This window comes from Saccoglossus kowalevskii, chromosome 8 (genome assembly GCF_978046115.1).
Source record: "Saccoglossus kowalevskii chromosome 8, keSacKowa6.1, whole genome shotgun sequence".
In the NCBI taxonomy this organism is placed as follows: domain Eukaryota; kingdom Metazoa; phylum Hemichordata; class Enteropneusta; family Harrimaniidae; genus Saccoglossus; species Saccoglossus kowalevskii.
The window spans coordinates 28,888,307-28,911,023 of record NC_140648.1 but is presented as its reverse complement, the minus strand read 5'-3'; the positions used below and the strand labels follow the sequence as shown (position 1 = coordinate 28,911,023).

General features: G+C 38.2%; 1 protein-coding gene across 1 annotated transcript; it reads right to left on the bottom strand.

The window, feature by feature from the left end:
• Window positions 1-10,241: 10,241 nt before the first annotated feature.
• LOC146739516 (uncharacterized) lies at window positions 10,242-18,206 on the bottom strand. The gene is made up of 7 exons (XM_085502457.1): window positions 18,105-18,206; window positions 17,523-17,582; window positions 15,447-15,638; window positions 14,613-14,787; window positions 13,682-13,869; window positions 13,270-13,456; window positions 10,242-12,792 (listed from the first exon to the last, which is right to left on the bottom strand). The coding sequence occupies exons 2-7, from the start codon at window positions 17,547-17,549 to the stop codon at window positions 11,096-11,098; spliced, it is 2,466 nt and encodes an 821-aa protein (XP_085358583.1). The 5' UTR covers window positions 17,550-17,582; window positions 18,105-18,206; the 3' UTR covers window positions 10,242-11,095.
• Between the last annotated feature and the right edge of the window lie 4,511 nt (window positions 18,207-22,717).

The following is a 22,717-nucleotide window of genomic DNA, read 5'->3' as shown; positions in this document are numbered from 1 at the left end:
GCGTGTTCGAATATCATGGAAATAGTGTATTTGACACATGTTGTATTCGGTCTATGCGACCAATATCAAACACTACACATCGACTGTGACGTTTTACAAGGTTCCAAATTCGATTTCATCGCGACGTAAATTCAATTCAATTCTTTTATTTAAAGCCAGTTTTAAAAATTTAGGCAGACTAATATCACCGACGTTATATTATTTCAACCTCACTTTTAATATTTAATTAATTGAAATTGTCCCTTGTTTCCTAGCCCCTGTGCAGTGCACGTAACGGACACGTCACTCTATTCCTTAAAATAAACGATGCTTACCCGAGTGAGTGTTGAATGACCCCAACCGGGACCCCAATACAACAATCTGAATGTATCCATTGTATCTGATCAGCCCCACTCCCCGTCACGTACTTGGGGTATTCTTCTCGTGCCCTCAGTAACCTTTTACACATGCTTGTATTTGCATAATATAAGTGAATAAAGACAGGACTGTTTACGGTTCCCATGGCTAACGGCAAGCCGTGAGATTCCGCTCAAGTGCTGCAGTTAGCCTTCAGTCAGTGCGTTGGTTAATCTACGATGCTGGAAAAAAGAATCATACAATATTAACAGTAAATCGGTAAGTGATGTCGCCATTATTTCGTGCATTACATGTGCCATGTTTATACCAGTGTTCGCATTGAGCAACGTAACCTTGTACAAATAAACTTAGCAGACACAAATGATGACGTGATATCATATGTATTCAGCGACAAGGTCACGGTGATGTCACTGGTTTGGACAATTATATGTATTCGATTCTTTCTTGATTCCTGTTACCTATCGAAAACCGGTGACTGTGCAGCAGTCTGGTCTTTATTCTCCAAACATCGACGATGTATCTAAGGTTTGATAGTACGAGGGCACAAGAGGTGAACACTGGTGTAATTAAGAAACGTCTGGAAAATTCGGTTGCTCTAAAAAAAGAAAGTGTATCCAATCAATATGGCTGAATCTAAAGTCGTTGCATGCAGATTAGTTCAAGTATTTGTGAAACTATTTTCTCTCATATTATAATAGATTGATCGCACGTACATAGCTGGCCCCTAACCTCACGCTATTGTCAGAGGGGGCGTTATTTACATTCGGTCGGCCGCTTCCCAGTCTAACACCGCCATCGGTGGGTGCGTAAGAATACACACAACACGTGCGCATACCAGCATTAATCTAACATCGACGTCGACTCTTTTACATGATAATTCAACTAATCTACGTCTAATTAGAAGCCTAATTAAAATGATACAGATGAATCGAAGTTCTTGTCATGAGTAGTTTGCGCGGTCGTTTTTGCTGCACACCCACCCCTTTTTGCTGTAGCTGAATCAATTGTGGCGTTTGAATAGATTGATCAAATTTAAATAACGCCCACGTTTCACCTTCCGCCCAAGTTCGTGCCTGGTAGCGCTATCACGAGTGTCAAATTCCACTTTCGTCTAATACATCTCGCCATAGTTGGTCACCCTCGGGGTTTACATAAAACGCTTGATAAAAGCACAACACAGGTTGCTATGGCCAAGCACAGATACCACTCTGTTCAATAGATGTGACAACGTGTGTTTTGAAAGGACCGCTTACTTTCGCAATGCATGGACTAGTATATTGTTCGCTGTACCTTTTTAAAAGCTTCATTTTTACACCATTCAATGCTTGCTGATTTTTCACTCATTGGCGTAATTCACGCCCACAATACATTCAGTATATATATGGTTCATGACCCTAGCTACAGCTGTACGTAATGTATATAACTATAATATAACATATTAACCGTGTCCATATATTGATATTGTGTTACGTCACTGCAGTTCTCTATCAAAGGACAGAGTATTCATTTGTCGTGTTCGTCGGTACTAAACATTATGATAATGAAATCGGTAACTAAATAAGTCATGGAGTACTAGTATATCCGTTGGTAGGGGGTTTGGTCCCTAAAATAAATCATATTATTACAGACGATAAAACAAAGCACTTCACATGGAGCATTGACAATTCTATACATTCGTCTGATCAATTCATTGTGTATAGTAGATGCCGTCTTCGGTTGAACAAATAGACTTATCACGATGAAGCCAGTAGTGAGTGCTCGTGTGATTGTTGTTAGCCAACGGATTTTTTTCTTTGCGTTTCATTTTAAACGCGATGCTGTTGTCGGAAGAAAGTACTATTGCTGCATGAACTTTGTTATTTGACCTGTATCGTTGATCGGTGAATCTGGTCGAGTAGACATTGCAAAACCTGACCATTTTTCTAGAAATCTTTAAGAAACATATTTTCAAAAAAAAAAAATATTTGTATTTGTTTAGCTCCATTTTGTTGAAGTTTGAGCTGGATATGTGTATTTCTGGTAGGACTTGATCGCATACATTTTGTTTTAGCAAATTTGTATCTTTGAAACTAGTTCTAGATTAATTCATCCAGACGCATTGTCTTCTGTGGTTTTCTAATTGATAGTATGAAACTATATAACAATTCACCAGATCATTATCGGATGTACTCAAAATGAAACGATTACAGGCTACTCAGTATTTGTGTGCGTGTTTCAACATATATCGAATATAAATAGTCATGCACATGTTCCTGGGCCATTCTGTGGCTAGCAACCAGCAGGCACATAAATCAGGTTTAGTCAAATTGCGTTAATAAGTAAAATTGGGCAATATCCTCGCGGAATAAACACCTGAGCGCGTTTTAATATTCAATAATAACAATAATGAACTCCCTAAAGTGCCGAATACTTCAAGTTGAATACGAGGGCAAAGCGGCCAATTCGGCATATTCATAGTAATGAGGTACATCCCCAGATCTTTCACACGGGACACTAACCATTTTTATGATAAACAAAAAAAGATAAAATAACATCTCTCTTCTTATATTTTCGTTAGTCAACAGACCTTCTTCTGAGTTCACTGTATAGCTAAACACACACAGAAATGACGACTCCTAGTTTCCACCACGAGACAAAGGTAGGTATGTAAAATATGTTTTGAGAGCATGTAAGAGACATTGCAAGCACTTCGTATGCATTAATGGCATTACTGAGATTAATATCACACAAATAACCTTGATCAGCTTTCGATAAGGGCAACATATTCTCAGAACAATATAAATATGTATATAATTTATTAACACGTGGCCACACATTTTCTTTTTTATTATACTACATATATATTCTTCTTGTGTCAGTGGTGAAATGTATGTGAATAAATGTAAAGTTGTGGATCAGCTTTGCGCCTACGTAATTCAGTTTTGTTGTCTCGTCAGCGGTTTTGTCGAGCAAGAGGAAACGTGTTTGTGCTGAACCACAAGGAAAGAGACGTCGGCACATTTCACCTGCAGTACTCATCAAAACGAGGCCAGTATGAACGTGGAGACCGGAATGAAGGAGTTATCACACGTCTCGATGGATGGGAAGCAGGCACTTACTTGCACAGAAATATCGTCTACAAAAGTGCGACTATGGTAAGTATTTTCAAAATAAATAACAGATATGTTAAATATGAAAGGTGGATTTGTGCGTGCATTTTTTTTAATGATGTTTGACGCCATATGCCGGTGACATTGGATTATGACGGTGAACAATGCCATTGTCAACACGTATTCGCGCTGACTGTTTGTATACGTGCGATAACAATCATATTTGGTCATCAACACGCAGCAACAGACAACCTTCGAAAATACATGTTCGTATTCATATTGTATCTGTACTATACCTTTCCTATACGTTGCGCCCTCTAGCGACGAGAAAGTTACGTGACGTCGAGGATGACAGGAAGGCTATTGTTTTGATTGGTTAAACCGCGACTCAACAGATCTTTGGGCTGCACCAGTGCGTCATGGGAAATTTAATTTGCATGGTCCACAGGGTTGTTTGTTACACAGCCAGCTATAATTTAACAGGAGGTATTAATTCATTGTGCTAATGTCTTACAGTACACACATAATTAAGTGCGTTCGAAGTACTCTTATTTGTCGTCTCCAAGCTTACCTGTTTCTCAGAAAATTCCGGAATTGGAGTGGTCATCATGTGGCAACAATATTTACTTCACAAATGTATACGCGTAAATGTCAACGCAAACAGCGCAATCCCGCCGATGTGAGTTAGTTAATCTGAGGTACTGAATACATACCATGAGTGTTCACGCTGACAAAAAGTGAAAAAAGTGAAAAGTTCATCCCCCGAGGGATCACTCTTGGTAATCCGTAATCCGCCGCCTATGCGAGACGAATCTACGACTAATGAATCGGTCTGAAACCGCACATACGTGTTCACATGGCAATGTACTGGAGTCATGGAGACAGCCAATCAGTTATGACACAGCAATCTGTACATAGCAGTCCGTGACTGGTGCCCGGACGAAATGTCCCGAACAAAACACCCCGACAAAATGACGAGTAGGAAAAAATGTTCCCCATCCAGACAGATCCTACTAGTGAACTTGCTAAATGTATGGACGAAACGAAAGAAACAATACACATCCAATGACTGTCCAGACACTGTATTTTTCGTTCCTTTCCATTCCTTTCTACAGTCTTTTAGAATATGGCTTTCATAAATTAAGAAAATTGTTTTGAACTGCTTCTCTCTTTTCGTTTTTTTTTATTCTCGTAGCCAGACGAGTGGGAAAACGTCCCTCTTGTCGCATGGAAGTTCGATTTTGGTGCATATGAAATCGACCGTGGTGAAATCAAGTGCGCCCGCAACGACGCCGTACAATGGCGACTCAGTACCCGCCGAGGTGAAGATGATCGTATATGCATGGAGTGGCCTGGTGGTGAGTGTACCTGTATGGCTCAATTTAGTTCAGATTCGCAAATCGCTATCATATAACGGTCCCTTAGCCAAACGGTTGTAACATACAAGCAACCTAATGTTTTCACCAACTCCTCATGTTGTCCATTTCGTAGGATCACAGCAGCTATCGGGTCCGTTACAAGGAGCATCGTATTTGATATTGACAGCTATTTTTCCCGACCATGATCCTGACACCGGCCCTCCAACATTTCTATTGGACAAAAGCGACATATGTCACATTTTTAAATTACATATTCATCTTAAGAAAAGACGAATCGATAATGCTGTAAGTTTTTCTTTCCCACTTTCGTTCACTGTTGTTCGAACATTGTTAAAAACAGGTTACTTTGTTTTACGTAGACACTACACGTTAAATGGCAATATGGCATGTTCCGGAATCCATGATGAAACTATCGCCCATTCACTGGTTTGTAAGGTCCTATTCCGATCCGCTATACAACCCCAGTTACAATCGTTTTCACAAAGGCTTGTGGTTTCTTGTATATAATGTATTTACTTAATAATGATTAAACACCGTTTGACCAATCCCTATGTCTTAGCGTGGCGAATTTGACAACCATAGTTGCCGCCTTCGATCTATAACTGACATTGTATTTGCACTGCTAGAATTTAGAGGAACAATAATTATTCACGAAAGCGAACAATATTAATGGCATTTATTGCCTTATCTCGGAACACCCCACCTATAACATTTCACGTTTTTCTTTAAAGGCTGATGACCTCTCCGCTGCAGCAATGAATAATGATCTCGAATTAATGGAACGTCTTGTTGAAAACGAATACGACCCACATACATTGAACCAACTGAATTCAGAAGGGGTAAGCTCAGTGATAAAACAGCTCTAAACAAAATAATATTTCGCAAATTGATGCAAGTGGAGAGGGAAAGGTGTAGTGCTTTAAAAGGGAGGATCATATATGATTAGAAAATTATACATACTTGTGCTGATATCTCCTTATTATTGATTATAGAGATGGCCACATCAATGTCCTAGCTAAGTGCTTCCGGTTCGAAGAGAGAGGGATTTCCGGTTGGATGATGACCCACAACTAAAACAATGGTGTATTTCAAATTCAAGAAAGCTTCGCACACACATCTACTGATCGACTGTTTATTATATCACTTAGGACACTGCCCTGCACGTAGCCTTTCAATGCCGTTCTAATGATGCTGGCATGTACCTCATAAAGAAATGGCCTGAACTTGAACATAACCTGAACGTACGTGAAGAAAAACCAATGCAGTACGCAAACCGAAAGATGCAACGCTTAGCCAAATTCGGGTTTGATGATGCTGAAGCTCAACTATTGGGTAAGCATTCCTCTAATACTACGTAGTTGAAGGTTGCATATATAGTGATTGCCATTTTCAAGATAACTACTTTATGATATGTTGTTTGTTAAAATTACAACCTCACACAGCAAACAAATCACTACAAATATCTGGAAATGTTACCCATACAAATTGAAAAAATACATATGTTTTAGTTTATATATATATATATACATATAATTTTACAACACCTAATTACCACGCTGTATTTACAGTGACAATCACTGCTGTGCAATAATCCAAGATATTGACAAGATTCCATAACATAAGCTTTACGTCATTAATTGTAAAGCACATGAAAACTCTGTTTTAATTTGAGACTGTATTATATACTTATTTTATATCCAACAGAAAATGAAAAACTATCGGTCGGATTTGATCTTCAAAACGATCGAGATTTCACGGCAGATGCAATTGATCATGAATTCTATGCCAAAGGTTTAGCCAACGCGTTATATAGTTCTCAACTGCAGACGCCTCTCACTATTGGAATATTTGCACCGTGGGGTTCTGGTAAAACATTCTTACTGAAAATGTTGACAAGTAAGTACAAAAGAATATTAACACACTCATTCAATATTTTTTTTTCAGTATAAATTCATTGTTTATTAACTAAATGGAATAATAAACAAATATACTTGCGTGCATCATGTTTTCAAAGCTGCAGTAGCTTGAGGCATTATTACATGTCGACATATGCATTAATCCACTGCTATGAAACTTGTATGCTAACGACATACACACAAGATTTTTAAAATAATACATTTTATATTACATAAATAAAATTCACGTATTTAATATGTGTATATTTGTGCAGTGTGTAATAACACAATATTAAAATAATTCTTTCATCTTCAGATCGTCTACAGAAAATGAACGAAGAATATCAAAAACGATCAGTCCAGAAAGACACCTTCTGGAGTAGCTTGATCTTATTTTTACGTATAATATGTTATTACCCTCCATGCCCGATATTGTTTGATAAAACAGACATAGTTGACTTTGTCTACGTGGATTTCAAAGCTTGGGAGTATGCTGGAAGCGATAACCTGTGGGCAGGAATCGTCACGAAATTAGTATCCAGTGTAGAATTCCATGCTGGATACTGGAAAACACGATTTTTTCGAATCATTATTAAACCTTCGGAAATTTCAACAGAAGCTAAAAGGGAAAAAGACCAGGAGCCACTCAAAATGCGAAAGACCCAATTTTTCAGGTATATTTGGATTCCCGATTTTGTTTTATTGGCCATGTTATTAATTGTATTAATTGTGGTTACAGTATTTACTATAATTATTGGCAGTGAGACCATACCTTTTCAAGACCGCTCAAACTCTACCATTAGTGATGAAAAAGACAGGAGAATCTGGGACTTTATTATTGGTATATACGCTGTTTTTTCCAGTGTTTTGGGTGGGGTGATACTAGCCAATCCTAATCAAGGATGGACTGCAATCACCACATTTGCATTTTCTCAATCAGATAAGATTGAATATATGGTGAATAGGCCAGATGAGTCCTCTAGGCTAAGCTTCATGGCAGACATTAAGCAAGAAGTGAAGGTTGCTACTGGTATTATAAATTGGATGTCCTACAATAAAAAACGACCAATACGAATTGTCATCACAGTGGACGATTTAGATCGATGTTCGAAACAGAAAGCTGTACAGCTAATTGAAGCACTAAATATATTACTTTCAGATGACTTTGCGCCATTCATATGCATCATTGCAGTTGACCAGAGGTTTATTGTTGAAGCAATAGAAGAAAGCCCAGACAAGTTGTTGACAAATGCTTACATGACCGGACACGCCTATCTCAAAAAACTGTTTCAACTACAGTTCTGCATGCCAACTATGACAAACAAAATGAAACAAAATTTCCTTCAGAAGATAGAAGAAGATGCCTCTACACGAGCTGTTGAGCCTCGTCACAAATCCAAAGCATCAACTCAACCAACAAGGAAAGAGTGCACATGGACAACATTAGTAAGTAGCCAAGTGAAAGATAGTGGCGGTAACAAACTTTCTAAAAATAAAAACACACAACATTGTTCTCAAGAAGAAGAGGATGCATATATGAAGGAGTTAATGTCAGTGTTTAAAACCAAGGAAATGTTAGATTATGTGTTTGGTAACCCTAGAAACATCAAGAGGCTCTTCAATCAACTTTGCATAACAGCAAATTTGGTGAAAATATCTGGTGGTCCGAAGTTTCTTCCAAGAGAGATGGTGATGTGGACTATTTTGGTAGATCAGTGGCCATACAGATCAATTTACATGATTCATCACATTGAAGATAATTTACAAAAACAGGAGCTTGGGATGACCTTTGAGGATTCAAGTATGAAATTAAAACCATCAACACCTTTGAAAGATATTTACAGGAATTCGGTGAAGAAGAGGCTCAAGAGAGATGAACTCGACTGGAAGATGTTGATTACTCTTGATGGAGATCCAGAATTGTTCCAGCGTGTTCTGGACACAGAGATGAGAGGGTTTAACGTTGCTGACGTGCAGCGGATCATCCCTTACTCAGTACACCTGAACAGGTCTATTGGTTTCTCTATTGCCCATGCAGAAGCTATCGCAGACATTGAATAAGTCTGTGCTAAGGTTACTAGTTAACTGAAATTTACTGAATTATGCTGACTGACGTATTGTTTATATAAATTAGCTTAAATGTCATTAAAATTGTTATGGACAAACAGTTCACAGCGGGAGAAGTATCTAGTGGTTTATTTGTCATCAACAAATGTGGAATGGAAGAAAGAACCACTTGTATTTAGCAATCGGTCAGTTAGTAACGGATTGATTTCAAATCGCGAGGATATTATCGTCTTCATCAACAACCACAGTATACACTCAGATTGTTGGTTATTTTGAATACCATTGTATTATAAGTGTTCCTGATGCACATTATTGGTGTTTCACCACAAAGTGCAGTGAGGAAATTGATGCATAAACTGGCATTGGTGGTAATCAACATCATATTTTAGAATTGCAGTGAATGGTAATTTTAAGAAACTGTTCTATATGATATTATACCATTGACCATATTTGCATTATATTATCGGACATCAAAACACTCTGGCCTTTTGAATTTGTTGTACTTGCACCATTACCAGTGCGTTATCCAGTACAATATCAAAACACAAAAATCCTGACTTTTTAGAGGTCGCCACTCTCATTATATCATCTCAGAAAATACACAATCAGTTACAATGCTTGGGCTCGAACTCGCAACTACAATTTTAAAGGCACAAAGCTTATCCTGTAGTCTACCAGGCATTTCGGACCGTGTCATTTTCACAGTGTAGTAATAAATATTCATAAGCTGAATATGCACCTGTAATAACCTAATATGTAAATGTATGTGAACAAACAAAACATGTGAAAACATTAGTACCCACACAATCATTCTAACGTGGCTGGTCAGTACAAACACCAGCTGCGGTTGGCGAGGGGATGCGTTCATAACCTTGTTTGCCCGATTCGTTTCCACGTGAAAAGATGATAAACCAGAGACAAATATAACAAAAATATTAAAGTATAGTTGACCCTGGTTGACGTGTTGTAAGCCTAATAATTTACTCGTGGTCGTGCAATTGTCCAGATATTGCATCTTCGGATCGCCTGGAAACGCGTAAATACTCACGCACTTGCTATACGTATTGATGCACCCGCCAGCAACACGACGTTTAACCATCGTCAATATGTTCGTTGTGAAAACAACTTTTAAAAAACTTTTAAAAAATGCGCCTCCCAAAAATATATATATCGTTAATAGTATTGTTAAATGACGCAATATTAGAAAAGTATGGCTCAAGAATATGCCTTCTTTCTCATGTTTTAACATTTGGTGGCGCACTTCCACTTCCACGAGTGTCGGTGAGCGTGGCTACAACACGAGAAATATCTCAAATTTACTCGGATACGAGTAATATTTTTCAACAATAAAATCAATAATGGCCCATTACCGTGGAACACAAATCCAAAGCGGAAATGTGTTGGTGGGCATTTCACAATCACTTTAATATCAATTAATTCAAATAATGGACGTCTTCTATCGAGAGAATATTTTAATCATTACTGACTTATTGCCTGTATTAAAATAATGAAGCATCCCTTTACATTCGAATGATACGTACACAAAGGAAAAACATTGGATGTTGAGAAATCGAAAAAATGTTTTTAAACATTCTATCATTTTTGAAACCATATCCCTTAGTATGTTTGAAATTGTCAGTAATATATGTTATGGTGAACTGTAAATATTTGATTTAGTCCAAAAAATCCTATTATGTATCCATGATCATAAGCCACACCCAAAATAAAAGAATGTATATGTTAATGTGTTCAGCTATTTATTTGTATGTACTCGGGCTACGATACATTGAAACAAAAGTTCAACAATATATTTGTTTAAAATAAGCGACAAATACGTTATATATAATTTTATCAGAGACAAATAATAATGTGTACTCTAATCTATTTTAACATCAAATTAGAAAAAAAATGAATATTCATTAGGTCTAATAAAACTAGTCGATTGAATTAAAGAAATTCTAAGGCTGTATCAACTCCACCAAGAGACTATAATTTGTTTCATTGGGATATCAAATATGAATTATAAACATCAGATAAGTTTGAACATATAATTAGGATTATACGCATTATATGGATTATTGCAGCTAAATATTCTTGATACGTCTTTGCAAAGCGTAAGTACCTGTATCATACTCTAGCGGTCTGTGTGGCGATATAGCACTCTTTCCTACAGTAGCATGACGCTTTCCAGGACCAAGAGTTTTTCTCCTCTATTGTATAGTGTGATTTATGTGTGTTTGAGTGTTTGCAATTATATTATCGTGGTGTGTAAAGCTCAAACACTTAAATAGAACTGTTTAGAACATCCTTAAATTCGAACTGTCGGTAAGGTCGATATTTCAACAGAATTAAGTGCAAGTTCCTTGTTTCTCTGCGATATCATGCTACGAGCAGTTTGCTCATTCGATATCGCTTGTAACAGCGAGCGATTTAGATTCACTGTAATTGGTAAAATATTGTAGTAGTCTTCGACATCAAAGTTCTTCATTTCCTGACCTATAAACCTCAGGAACAACTGCGAATTGGCATCAAAACTCATCATGTTTTCCCATCCATTGATGGCCATCATCTTGCGACGAACTCGAGGAAAGACATCCTTAAATCTAGTCTCGACCTGGATCTCCATGCTCACTGGTAGTTTCATTTGTTGCCTGAGGCGGGTATGTTCGATCAACCAAATGATGTGATGACTGCGATAGGGCCAGAGATCGAGAAATGCTGTCCAGGCGACTACAACGTGGGGTCTGAATATGGGACCTCCGTTTAGTTTTACTAACTCTGCAACAAAACACAGAAGGTTGCCGATGCGAGTAATAGTGTTCATGCTACTGCCGAGATAGTGAAGGATGCTTTCATCTTGAAGATATGTCAGCAGGGAATCTTTGTATGTGGGCTTAGCCATCACCATTGGCAAGATGCACTGACAATACTTCTTCCTGTTCAATTTCTTTTTGAACAATGACTGGGGTATTCTTGAATGCGTAGAAGCATCAATGACTTGTTGCTTCGATGCTATATCAAGCTCAGGAACAAATACCGAAGATTTGAGGATTGTCTTTAAGGACATGGCTTTTTCGAACAGTCGGGCACAATTACTGTCTCTCGAGTTTTGGGCATAACCCAATATCATGCTATCAGTCACAGACACGGACGAGTTAACTCCTAAAAGCATTATGAATGGGCTACTCTTACATTCTATCAGATCATGCAGGGTAAGTAACGTGGTGGCAAGGTCACCGTCCGATCCTGTGTTACCAAGATTATCAACAGTTATCAAAACTCGTATCTCTCTCTTTATACTTGATGCAATCCAGTTAATCAACATGATACCCAATGCAAGCTCCTCCTTCATCTTAGCAAACAAATGTGCGCTCTTGTCTTCGGGTGACTTTCTGTAGAATCTAACTAGCCATTCTCTCTGTGAAAACATCAAAATTACGAATAGACTTCTCAAATCTCTGAAGATAATTGGCATCTTCACTATCGTGATTATTATCATCACCAACAAAATCGTGGTCATAATAGCGCTCCAATAAACTGGCCAATTCAGGACAGCAAAACCCAGAGAGGTCAGGACAGAAGAGGCTGTGATGAACGCGAAAAGAAAACTATACAAACAAGCTCTCCAGCGAAGTCGAGTATCATTTACTAATAGTTGAGATTCTTGCAAAAGCTGTTCACGAGAATATATCTTTTCTGATATTTCCTTTTTGTCATTCATCAGTCGAAATGTTCTTGTTAACGCAGTCCCAGCATACTCTCTGACGGCATCGAGCAGCGCTCCGACAAGCCCCATCGCAACACTCTCGGTGTCAGTGCATTGTGAACTATCATAATGACATTGTATTAGGTTGCTACCTGTCACCATAATACTAGTTTTGCTGGTTTTGGTTGGTAAGACATGGTCGTAAACCAACATTGACATAATGAGCCCCACTTTATCCAGTGATGTGAGTCCGTGACGTTCGTTGGATTCGTGATACTCTTGGAGATGGTGCATAATATCTACAAAGAACAATGAACTCTGGGTAATGTAAATCACTTTCCCACCACCAAGTTGGAATGTTTCAATTTTTTCAACAACCAGAAAGTACAGATTTATACTTATTGAATTGCTTGGAGTTTGATGTGCCAACTAAATGTATCAATTGTAAAGCATAGTACACATGTATAGTTAGTAGTTTTTCAATAATTGTTCTCAAATTGTCGCCAACGTGATCTATCCAGAAATGGTCACATGACATCGCGGAAAATGTGAGTTCACGAGTCTTCGGTTATCATTTATTTATTTTTTTAAGATACCACATATTCTTTAGGAATAGCGAGAATTGTTGCGATAATGTGTTGTGGCTGGCCATGTACAGGTGTACTTCGTTGCAAATTAAATTGCTCGGAACTGCCATAGTTCCAAATTGAATCATGTTCACTCTATATAACATGGTTGAATGATTCAGATGCACAAACACAAAATACAACGCTTACCTTGTGTCATATTTAATAGAGCTGTTTTCCCACTCCCTTGTGGGCCAATCACACTGACCGTCTTTGGCAGGTGCTTAATATGGAGAGAGTGCAGCATAGTTGAGATACACATGGCGGTGGAACTGAGTGAATCTTCTCCGCTGTGATTCAAGTGGTTGTGTTTGCTTCCCCTTTCAATCTGCAACTCCTGGTTGAAAGATACGCAAGTTTATAGGATGCATGTGCAATTTACAGTCGCTTGAGCAAACTAGGCACGAAACAGCAACAAATAACGACACAATATAAATAAATGTGTTGAATTAAGCTTCGAATTCAATAATGGCCGACTGGCAGTCCCGTGTGAACTTGGACGTTCGTAATAAATCGATCGATTTGATCGATTGTAACAAATTACTTTAAATTCCTCACTCACCCTTGGTAGACTGACGGTGTCGTCAAACAGTTTTACGGCAACAGTGAATGGATGATCGAAGTTGGTTTTCTCAACGAAGATTTTACCTGAAGGACTCTTTGGTACATAGTCCTTTCCCCGTCGTGGTAGCATTGCGGTCAATATGAGTTCGGATGCACCAACGTGCATTTCAAGAGGTCTAGCAGCACCTTGAATGAAACCAGTGCGATGATGAGAACACAGTATACAAAGTGTATGATTCAGCAGGATTTGTTGTGATTCCTACTTAGAATTCAGATACGAATATTATTTCTGTCGATTGTGATTGTGTTATATTTCGAATGAAATGTCGAACGTAGCGTGAAGGTATTATGATGTAACAGCAATGATAGGATGTGGCAAGTCGTATTAGATGCATGTAATATCTGCAATAAACTATTGCTATTATATCAGTCTTGGTTAGTTACACAGAAATGTCTGAAACATAATCAAAATAAAATGTCTTTTTGTGGATTGTTTGAAACTATATTATTTGTTGTGGCATGTTTTTGATTTAATAAAAAAAACATATAAATAAGTCAATCAGTAGTAGTCGTATACGAGTATTGGATGTGGAGGCGCGGCCAAACATTAAACATCCCATTTGATTGGCACCAACCTTGATGAGTGCTTGTATCACGGTGTTTGATTGGACATTACGAATAATTATTGTGGCTCACTGGTTATTCATACATAATAACACATGAATATATCACAGACGCAGAAAAATAAAGGCTAATATTAATTTTGTCCACGTGTCTTCATTATGGTGGCAATTATACTAGTTAATTAGTATAAAGGTGTTCGTAGCCTGTCTGGTCCATGACAGCAACCTACATGTATGTAATGTGATGTGGTTTGAAAAATGCAGTGACCTTTATACTATAACAATTATACATGCACTGAGGCTTACCTCGTAATTGGTCGCTCACAGTTCTGCCGTCTTTCATCGTGGACAACAGCTGCCACTGTACCTCGCCTTCATTGGAGGTGTTTGTGATTGCTATGGAAACGAGGACGAAAGGCTTGAAATCTAACTTCCATGAAATGAACGCCGCTTCGTTTGTGTCTGCTTGTCCTAGGTATGTCTGCATATTCATGAAAACGATAATATTACAGATTCAATATGGACTAGAACATGTCATTTTTAGTATTGTTGATTGATACTGCATATAGTATGTTTTACTATGATTTATCATTAAACTGAAAACGCTGACATTGTAGACACAAATCTGAGTATTCGATCAATGAAATTATCTAATATGCATGCTTTGTTGTGTACAAGCGTACAGCTTCATAGTACAAGTAATAATCACTGCGCATGCGTATTAGTGGTTTTGTTTTGTTTTTCCTCAAACGAATTCTGTTGTGTGTCCTGTTAACATATTTAGTTCCGTCAAATTCGGTCTACAGTACAATTTAACAATTTTAAAATGTATACATATTTTCTTCGATAATGCATGGCGTAAATAATTATGCAAACCTGCAATTTATAATTATTACTGAAATAGTGTTCGAAATGGTTCCCATGAAACGTATACAACGCGTGTAATTCGAACGCGCGCGTCACATCTGTGGCACTTTAAAGCGGAGGGATCGTCACATGCGTATTCACGGGAATTGAATCATGGGTAAACGCTTGTTTGTAAACAACGACACGCTATGGCCGTTTGCCGCATGCGCAGGTGACGACTCCCCCGTTTTAATTCCCCGTGTTTGTTTCACTATACCATATCCCGTGACTCACCGTGTCACTGTCCTGCAATCTGATAATATTATTCGTTGTGAACGCTCCACGTGACCACCCGTGGATGACATCCGGGTGATCCCCGACACCTCGCGTGTACCTGTTATGTCTGGACGAATAGTGAAGGACAAACTCCTTGTTTCTCAGCTCACATGTGTTGAGTGTGAACACCGCATTGCCCTCAGCAAGAATCTGTCAATGTTAGAAGAAAATGAGCCGAACACGTCAGATAGTAAGAGGGAAAAAAAACTATTTTGTCGGGGCGGCCGTGCAGGACATTTGAAAAAATCCATACTGTCCGATTAACAAACTTGTTCGCACGGGCCCGTCCCTGTAAAACTATAGTCCATCCCTCGTGTCCAATGCACTCACTATCACAACAACCCCGACGCCGAATACGTTGATTGATTCCTTGGTCACGTTTGATGTTACTATATATAGTTGACATTATGAATACAGAAAATTTAATTATTTGTTACAGGACATAAGAATAAATATGTAAGGCGATAGAAAATGTTCTCACATATTATATTGTCAAATATAAGAGCTATATTCGCGTGTGTGTCCCATAGTACAAAAAAGCGTGTATAGAATACATTGTTTGTTTCCATGAGATTCGAACACGGACATCACGACGACCATCACGTCGTGCATCATGTCTGACAGAATATACACACGTCATTACGAGATGTCATTCATGGGTGACATGTTTGTATGTTCTATTTCGGTTATATCTGTATAAAGGATTCTAATTCAGGCTGGTGAATTGCGCCCTCTTTAGTGTCGACAGTAAAATAAAAACTTAACAGGTGTTTCAAGTATCACAGTATCACAATTCGAATCGCGCCACTCTACTTGCGGATTTGCGTACCATTTGTATTTTATGTTTGAACTACAATTATATTATACCAGCATTTCAACTGCTCGAATAAGTCGTTCGAGTGCATGTTTTAATTAAATTAAAAATAATTACAATTTTTAATTAATTGGTTAAATATACGATACAGTTTACGTGTTTAGAAGTAGGCCCCAAACGGGTAGATCAGTAGGAACAAAATAAGACTAAAAAAAATTTAAAAAAAAAATTGGCAGAATTACACAAACGTCGCCCAAAAACTGGCTGCGGTCTGCAATAGCTTGAACTCGGAACTCAATCGGGCGTATGAAGCAAATCGACATCTGTTTGTTTTTTTTGCTTTTTTTTGAAATTCTGTCAATTGAGACGCTTTTATCAGCGGTGCCGTGAACAAGTAACTACACAAATAAACCCCGCAACACAGAAATACAGATGCGAATTTGTTCTAGAACCCACCATTTAATCGTGACGATTGCAAATACAACGTTTCGGATGCCGTATCACATATGAACATGCTTTTTGGTGCTTTCTCTCTCTCAGAAAGTGGCCAAAATCTGGGAGTGGTTATTCCTCAAGTCATGATGTTTGATTAAAGGGCATTTGAATTTCCGACAACCTACCACATCTACTATGAAATCAATACGTCGGAAACTACACGTGTCACCCACAGGGTCCTGACGGTCTAAGTAGGGCTGATAAGATCTAGCAGAACAAATAGATAATTTCTCACACAGATATTCGTTTACTGTCTGAAATACTTCTTTAAAATGATTGTGTTCCACGTGTGCCATTTCACTTTTGTAACTTTACCTCGAACGACGTAGTGCACCACAACATTGTATGCATGACGGACGTCACAAAAATCACGTAACAAAGTATTCAATTTCGATTGGCTGTTGCAATATCACGTGATTAAGTTTAAAATGTCAGTCAGCCATTGGTCAAGATACAGAATTAATAAAAAAAATGTGTAGTGCGTGTTCTGGTAGTAGAACAACTCCTAAAAAATCGCCGTGCACGGTGAGATGATGTACGACGCAATTGAAGCCCTTCTGTGAAAGATGTACCATTTACGTATACACGCCAATACCCATGGGAAGGAGGTTATGTCACACACGTTAAGATTTCGATCAAAACTCGTATATCTCACGCGACTTTGTGTACGCACGAGATTCTCGCGTCACACGGCAGGCTATCCCTCGTATCGATATCTTACTTACTTTCGATGTTGGTTCTACTGAATCCATCTTTCGACATATATTGGGCTTGGTAAAAGTATTCTGTTGAAAAATCAAACACTCCAGCTAAATATCATGATGATGGTAAACACGTAAATTTATGTAAATAATAAATATTCCAAAATGTGCATATGCGGTTTGGCTGTATCGTATACATGTATTTCGATTGACGTTCGTAATAACTATGAATGCTTTTAAAGCAAAGCAAATAGTATTGGGTATACTTCCATCCATAACTCGATTTCCAGTCATAATTGCGCTGAAACCACCTGCTAACAATGAACCGTAGTCACGCAACTACCTATTATGGTTAACAGAATGCATAGTTCTCAATCACAACACAGCTTCCAGCATATATTGAAATTATTGTCATAGCTATTCAAAAATATATTTATTGGGGTTAAGAAAACGGTAGTTTAGCCATATCACCGTCGATGATGAATTGTATGCAGTAGTCAGTAACTTTTTGTAAGGTTGTGTAATTTACGTATGCAATTCCACGTGGCTGTTAAATGTTATAGTCAACAATGAAACACACACATACAAATTTAGGATAATTCTTACCGATCGCAGTATTGCTATTCCGACCCTGCCGCTGTCAAATACAATCACAGCCTCGTAAAAACACGGAGTCCCTTACTAAGTTGTCGTTGCGTTTCGAAGCTGTGCTACTGTTTGTGTTTACATTTTGAGTTGCCACGGAGCTACGGAGTATACGCCGTATCATATACGTGGGTCTAGTCACCTGCGAAGAGTTAGATATGGCCTGGCATTGTACGAGGCGATACTGTTACGATACGCCTTTGAACAAAATTAAAACAACCCGCTATCGAATTGCAAGCGTAAACATCGTGTTTTTATTGTAACATTTACCACGCACACAGATCATATTATTTTTGCTTTAGATTGCTCCGTTTTTCTTCTGCAATCCTCGGGGGCGGAGCTACGTCACAAGACGTTCCACGTTGCTACGACGCGCACCACTGTACATGCGTTTCTATGGGCTCTGTGCGCGCTGCTGTGGAAAGCCGGTCGAGCCGGTGAAAATTCGAGAAAACAACACAAACTCAACTTTGAAGTAATCCCGAACAACCAAATATATATATGTTACACACGTAGGGCTAATCTTGTTACACTGTTCAGAGGAGTCTCAACAGTCATCCCAAAGTACCGTTTTCTGCGAGTTTTGGGCCTTTGTTTTCACCGCCGCGGGTTGCCAGGCGGTAAAAATGCCCGGATGTCCGCGCCCGAGGATACTCTCTAATTTGAATGTCACCTCTTTCGTCCAACTTAATTCGATAATCTTATGAAATCTAGTTGGCTCATATTACGGATTGTAAATGTTGATAAAATGCCTAATGTATAGCCGGCGACACTAGCTACCGATATTCGGATGCTATTGTAAGTCGTTCTGCATGCACTCGTAAACATAACGATGTAATTTGAATATTGTTATTCAATTGCCCCAATTGCGCCGAGAAGTGGTACTTGGTTTGAGAGTATAGTTGGCAGTTTTTACCAAATGCGCCGCCAATTCTACAAAATAAAGGAGGGGATTTGTTGTACATTCAACATCAATTTATGGCACGTCAAGCAAAATTATGTCGTAGATGGCGCTCTTCACGTAACATCGCCGTTCGTCGTCTTTTCCAAATTTACGCCTGTACGTGATAGGAGATAATGCGAAAGTGATTAAGATATCAGCGGTAAAATTGTAAATCATCCCCCAAAGTTGTATGAATATGTGTGTGTATGTGTTTCCATTGGTCAAGGGGTTCCTTTCAACATATTCAGAAATGTAAGGATTCGTGATAGTTTTGCTGTGTTGATATAATGTGTAATATGTGATATTGATAGATTACTTTTACCAGTTTTAACTAGTGTATATTAATAAACAAGTGTTTTACTGTCTCGTGTACCCGTCTATAAATGATACAAGTGATACACTGGAATGTGGGGGAGAGGAGGTCGAGTAAAATACGTGGTTATAAAATATATTGAATTTGATGCCGGAGTCTCTTAACGCGGAAACTATTTGAATGTTACAGATATATATCTGTTATTTGGAGTATGTCTATTATAACTCGTTTTTTAACATGATAAAATCGGGCGAGCTGTAAATCGCACGACGTTCAAATATATTTATGCAATATTGACACCGGACCAGGATCACAGTTCGAGGTACCAGTACGTAGTTAACAACAACAGTGCCACCAATTCTGGTCTTGTCGATACTTTTGTTTCAAAACAGACACCAGTTTACCTTTTCCTGCCATTTGACTACATATCGCCGATACAAATTTTTTTAAAATATTTTCATATTTACTGCGTTTATATGACAGCATCTTATCGGAGCCCTATGGCTCGGGCCAGCAAAAAGGGTCATGTATACGCATTCAGTTCGGCTCCAATAAACCCTCGGGGCTGAGATTGAGCCCGGTATTGCAACGATCATCGGCGAGGTCGAAATCCCACCAATGACTACTACCCGCTCGTTGGATTTAAATTCAGAATACTAAAAATGTTCTGAGGTTCATATTGAATTCTACTTGTGATTCTGGTTTTCATAGACTTTGAATAGCCGTCAAAGGTTCAATTAATTTATATAATATATATATATATATATACGTAATATTACCCTATTGACCTTGATTTGAATGGGATATTTTAATTTAAACAACAATGACGTGACATACTGCCACAAAATATATTTCAACACAAATACGGTATGATTGTCTTATTTGCTAAGTACATCGGTGTTATTTCTGGGTTTACTTTCGCGATGTGTTCACGATTTGTTTAATTATTGTTGTATTTTCCAATGATAAGACAATGACCATGGAGCTAAATAAACGGAAGAGTGTATGGACTGAGTGAAAGAAAATATTTCTAAGCCTAAAATAAAACCTATCCGTGATTACACTAACATTGTTTGTTAATTTTGTTTGTTTGGCAAGACAGTATGTTTGTAAATATCTAGAAAAATCTCGTATTTCGATAATAATTTCGATTGTTTGAAATGTCTATCCACTGTGTCCCGGTAATAATTTGTTTGGAATGTCGACTACTGTTGGTTTCCCCATACTGTGTTTAGGAGGGCGTAGGTCCGTCTGTTATTCCACACAATGATCAGGACAAACATTGACCGTAATCATTGGGGATCACTTCACTTATTTGAGGGCTGAAAACCCAAATAATTAAGTACAATTTATTATATATTTTTTTTCATTTTTCATTACGAATCTACAGATGAGCTAGACTTGTCCTGGTGAAACAGTCGTCTTGAAAACGGTGCACTGGTCAACTTCAACTATCCATTTCTTACATTAAACAAAATAATAATTCGAAGAGCGTAAGAGAGTATATTCTTACCAATCGCTAGCTTTATTTTATTCTAACCTGTAAAATTCGCGAGTTTCGGAAAAGAATGTGGGTGTGGTTGTCTTGTGGCGCACATTTCTGTGTTGTAACAAAGTGTATTGAATGGTTGTCGAACATGTACCATGTATCCGGCCAATTTTAGAGTAAAACCACATCAACATTTTCTTCGTTTCTCTGCTCTCTGTCCAAAGGAGTTAACATTGCATTTTTAGGTTACTATCTCGATAATTATTATTGAAAGGAACGAGCGGTTCTAGAACAAACGGAACACAGTCCCGCTCCATCAGCACGTTGTGGAACACAGTCCCGCTCCATCAGCACGTTGTCGAACACAGTCCCGCTCCATCAGCACGTTGTGGAACACAGTCCCGCTCCATCAGCACGTTGTGGAACACAGTCCCGCTCCATCAGCACGTTGTGGAACACAGTCCCGCTCCATCAGCACGTTGTGAAACACAGTCCCGCTCCATCAGCTCGTTGTGGAACACGCTCAATTAACATTGCGCATGCATGCTAAATTAACTTTTTTTTCTACTAAACTGTTTGTTTCTCTTATCTTATACAGTCACGCTTCCATCCTATTTCATTAAAATAAAATAAATTTTTACATTAAATTTACTAAAAACAACCACCTGAATCACGTATCAAGAAGTCGCAGTTCAAGTTGCGTTCGCGATCGATACAAAGTGTCATAGATTTGAAGAGTCGTTCAGAATTCAATAATAATTAATATTAGTTGTATCCTCGCACTGCATCATTTCGACCACTCTTGTGCCAGTGATCAGTGTTTGGGGCGAGCGGTTATTGTTTTCAATAAGCGAGCAAGTGGACGAAGGCGATTAAATTACTGTAGTTCACCGGTCGAAAATTAAGCGATAAACGGTCGATAAAAGCGGGAGGTTGGGCAAAATGAGTACTGTATTCTGCATTGACCTTCTCTGTCGCCCGTAAAAATGTTTACTGAACCAGCAATATAAATACAATTTAAAAAGTCAAGATATTGAGGGATAAAAGAATATTTTCTGAGATTACTGTAACAAAGAGGTAGTTTGAAGGGATATACAGAGCGGAGATTTCTGGGAGGAGCATGAAAAGGTATGTTAGAAATAGTGTAGGGATAATCAAAAATATTATTAAGGCATTTATACAAAAAGACGGAGTCAAAGAAATTTCTACGATTCTACGATTTCTACGATTCTCTAATCTCAGAAGAGCAGTAGTTCGGCTCTAATAGGATGCTGTCGTGTAAACGTAAAAATTATGATGTATTTAAGCAATAACCCCCGCCGAAGGCGGGTATACCACGAGATATTGCACAATTCACGACATATATGCACGAGCCGCAGGCAAGTGCATATATGGAGTGAATTGTGCAATATCAAGTGGTATACCCAACTACGGCGGGGGTTATTGCTATTTTATATTATACCAGTATATTGACAATTCGATAAAACTAGTAAAAAAAGAGTTTACTTTCATCTACTAAAAGATCATGATTATGGCACTTGAACATGAATATTTATAAGAATAGTATGTAGTTGTACGCTGAATGCATACAAAAATTACATGCGCAACACAGTTCAAATTGAATACAAACTAATTTTTATTCCACATGAAATAGAAACATATCCACGTTGATTAGAGCAGCGTAAACACACAAATTAGCATAACAAAGGATGACCTTTCCGACCTTTTACTGACGCACAACGCGATTTGAAATACAGGGTCGTGTACAGTTTGGATCATTTAAACAACGGATTTTCCACGTTTTCATTCCAGTTTTTGTACAATTTGGA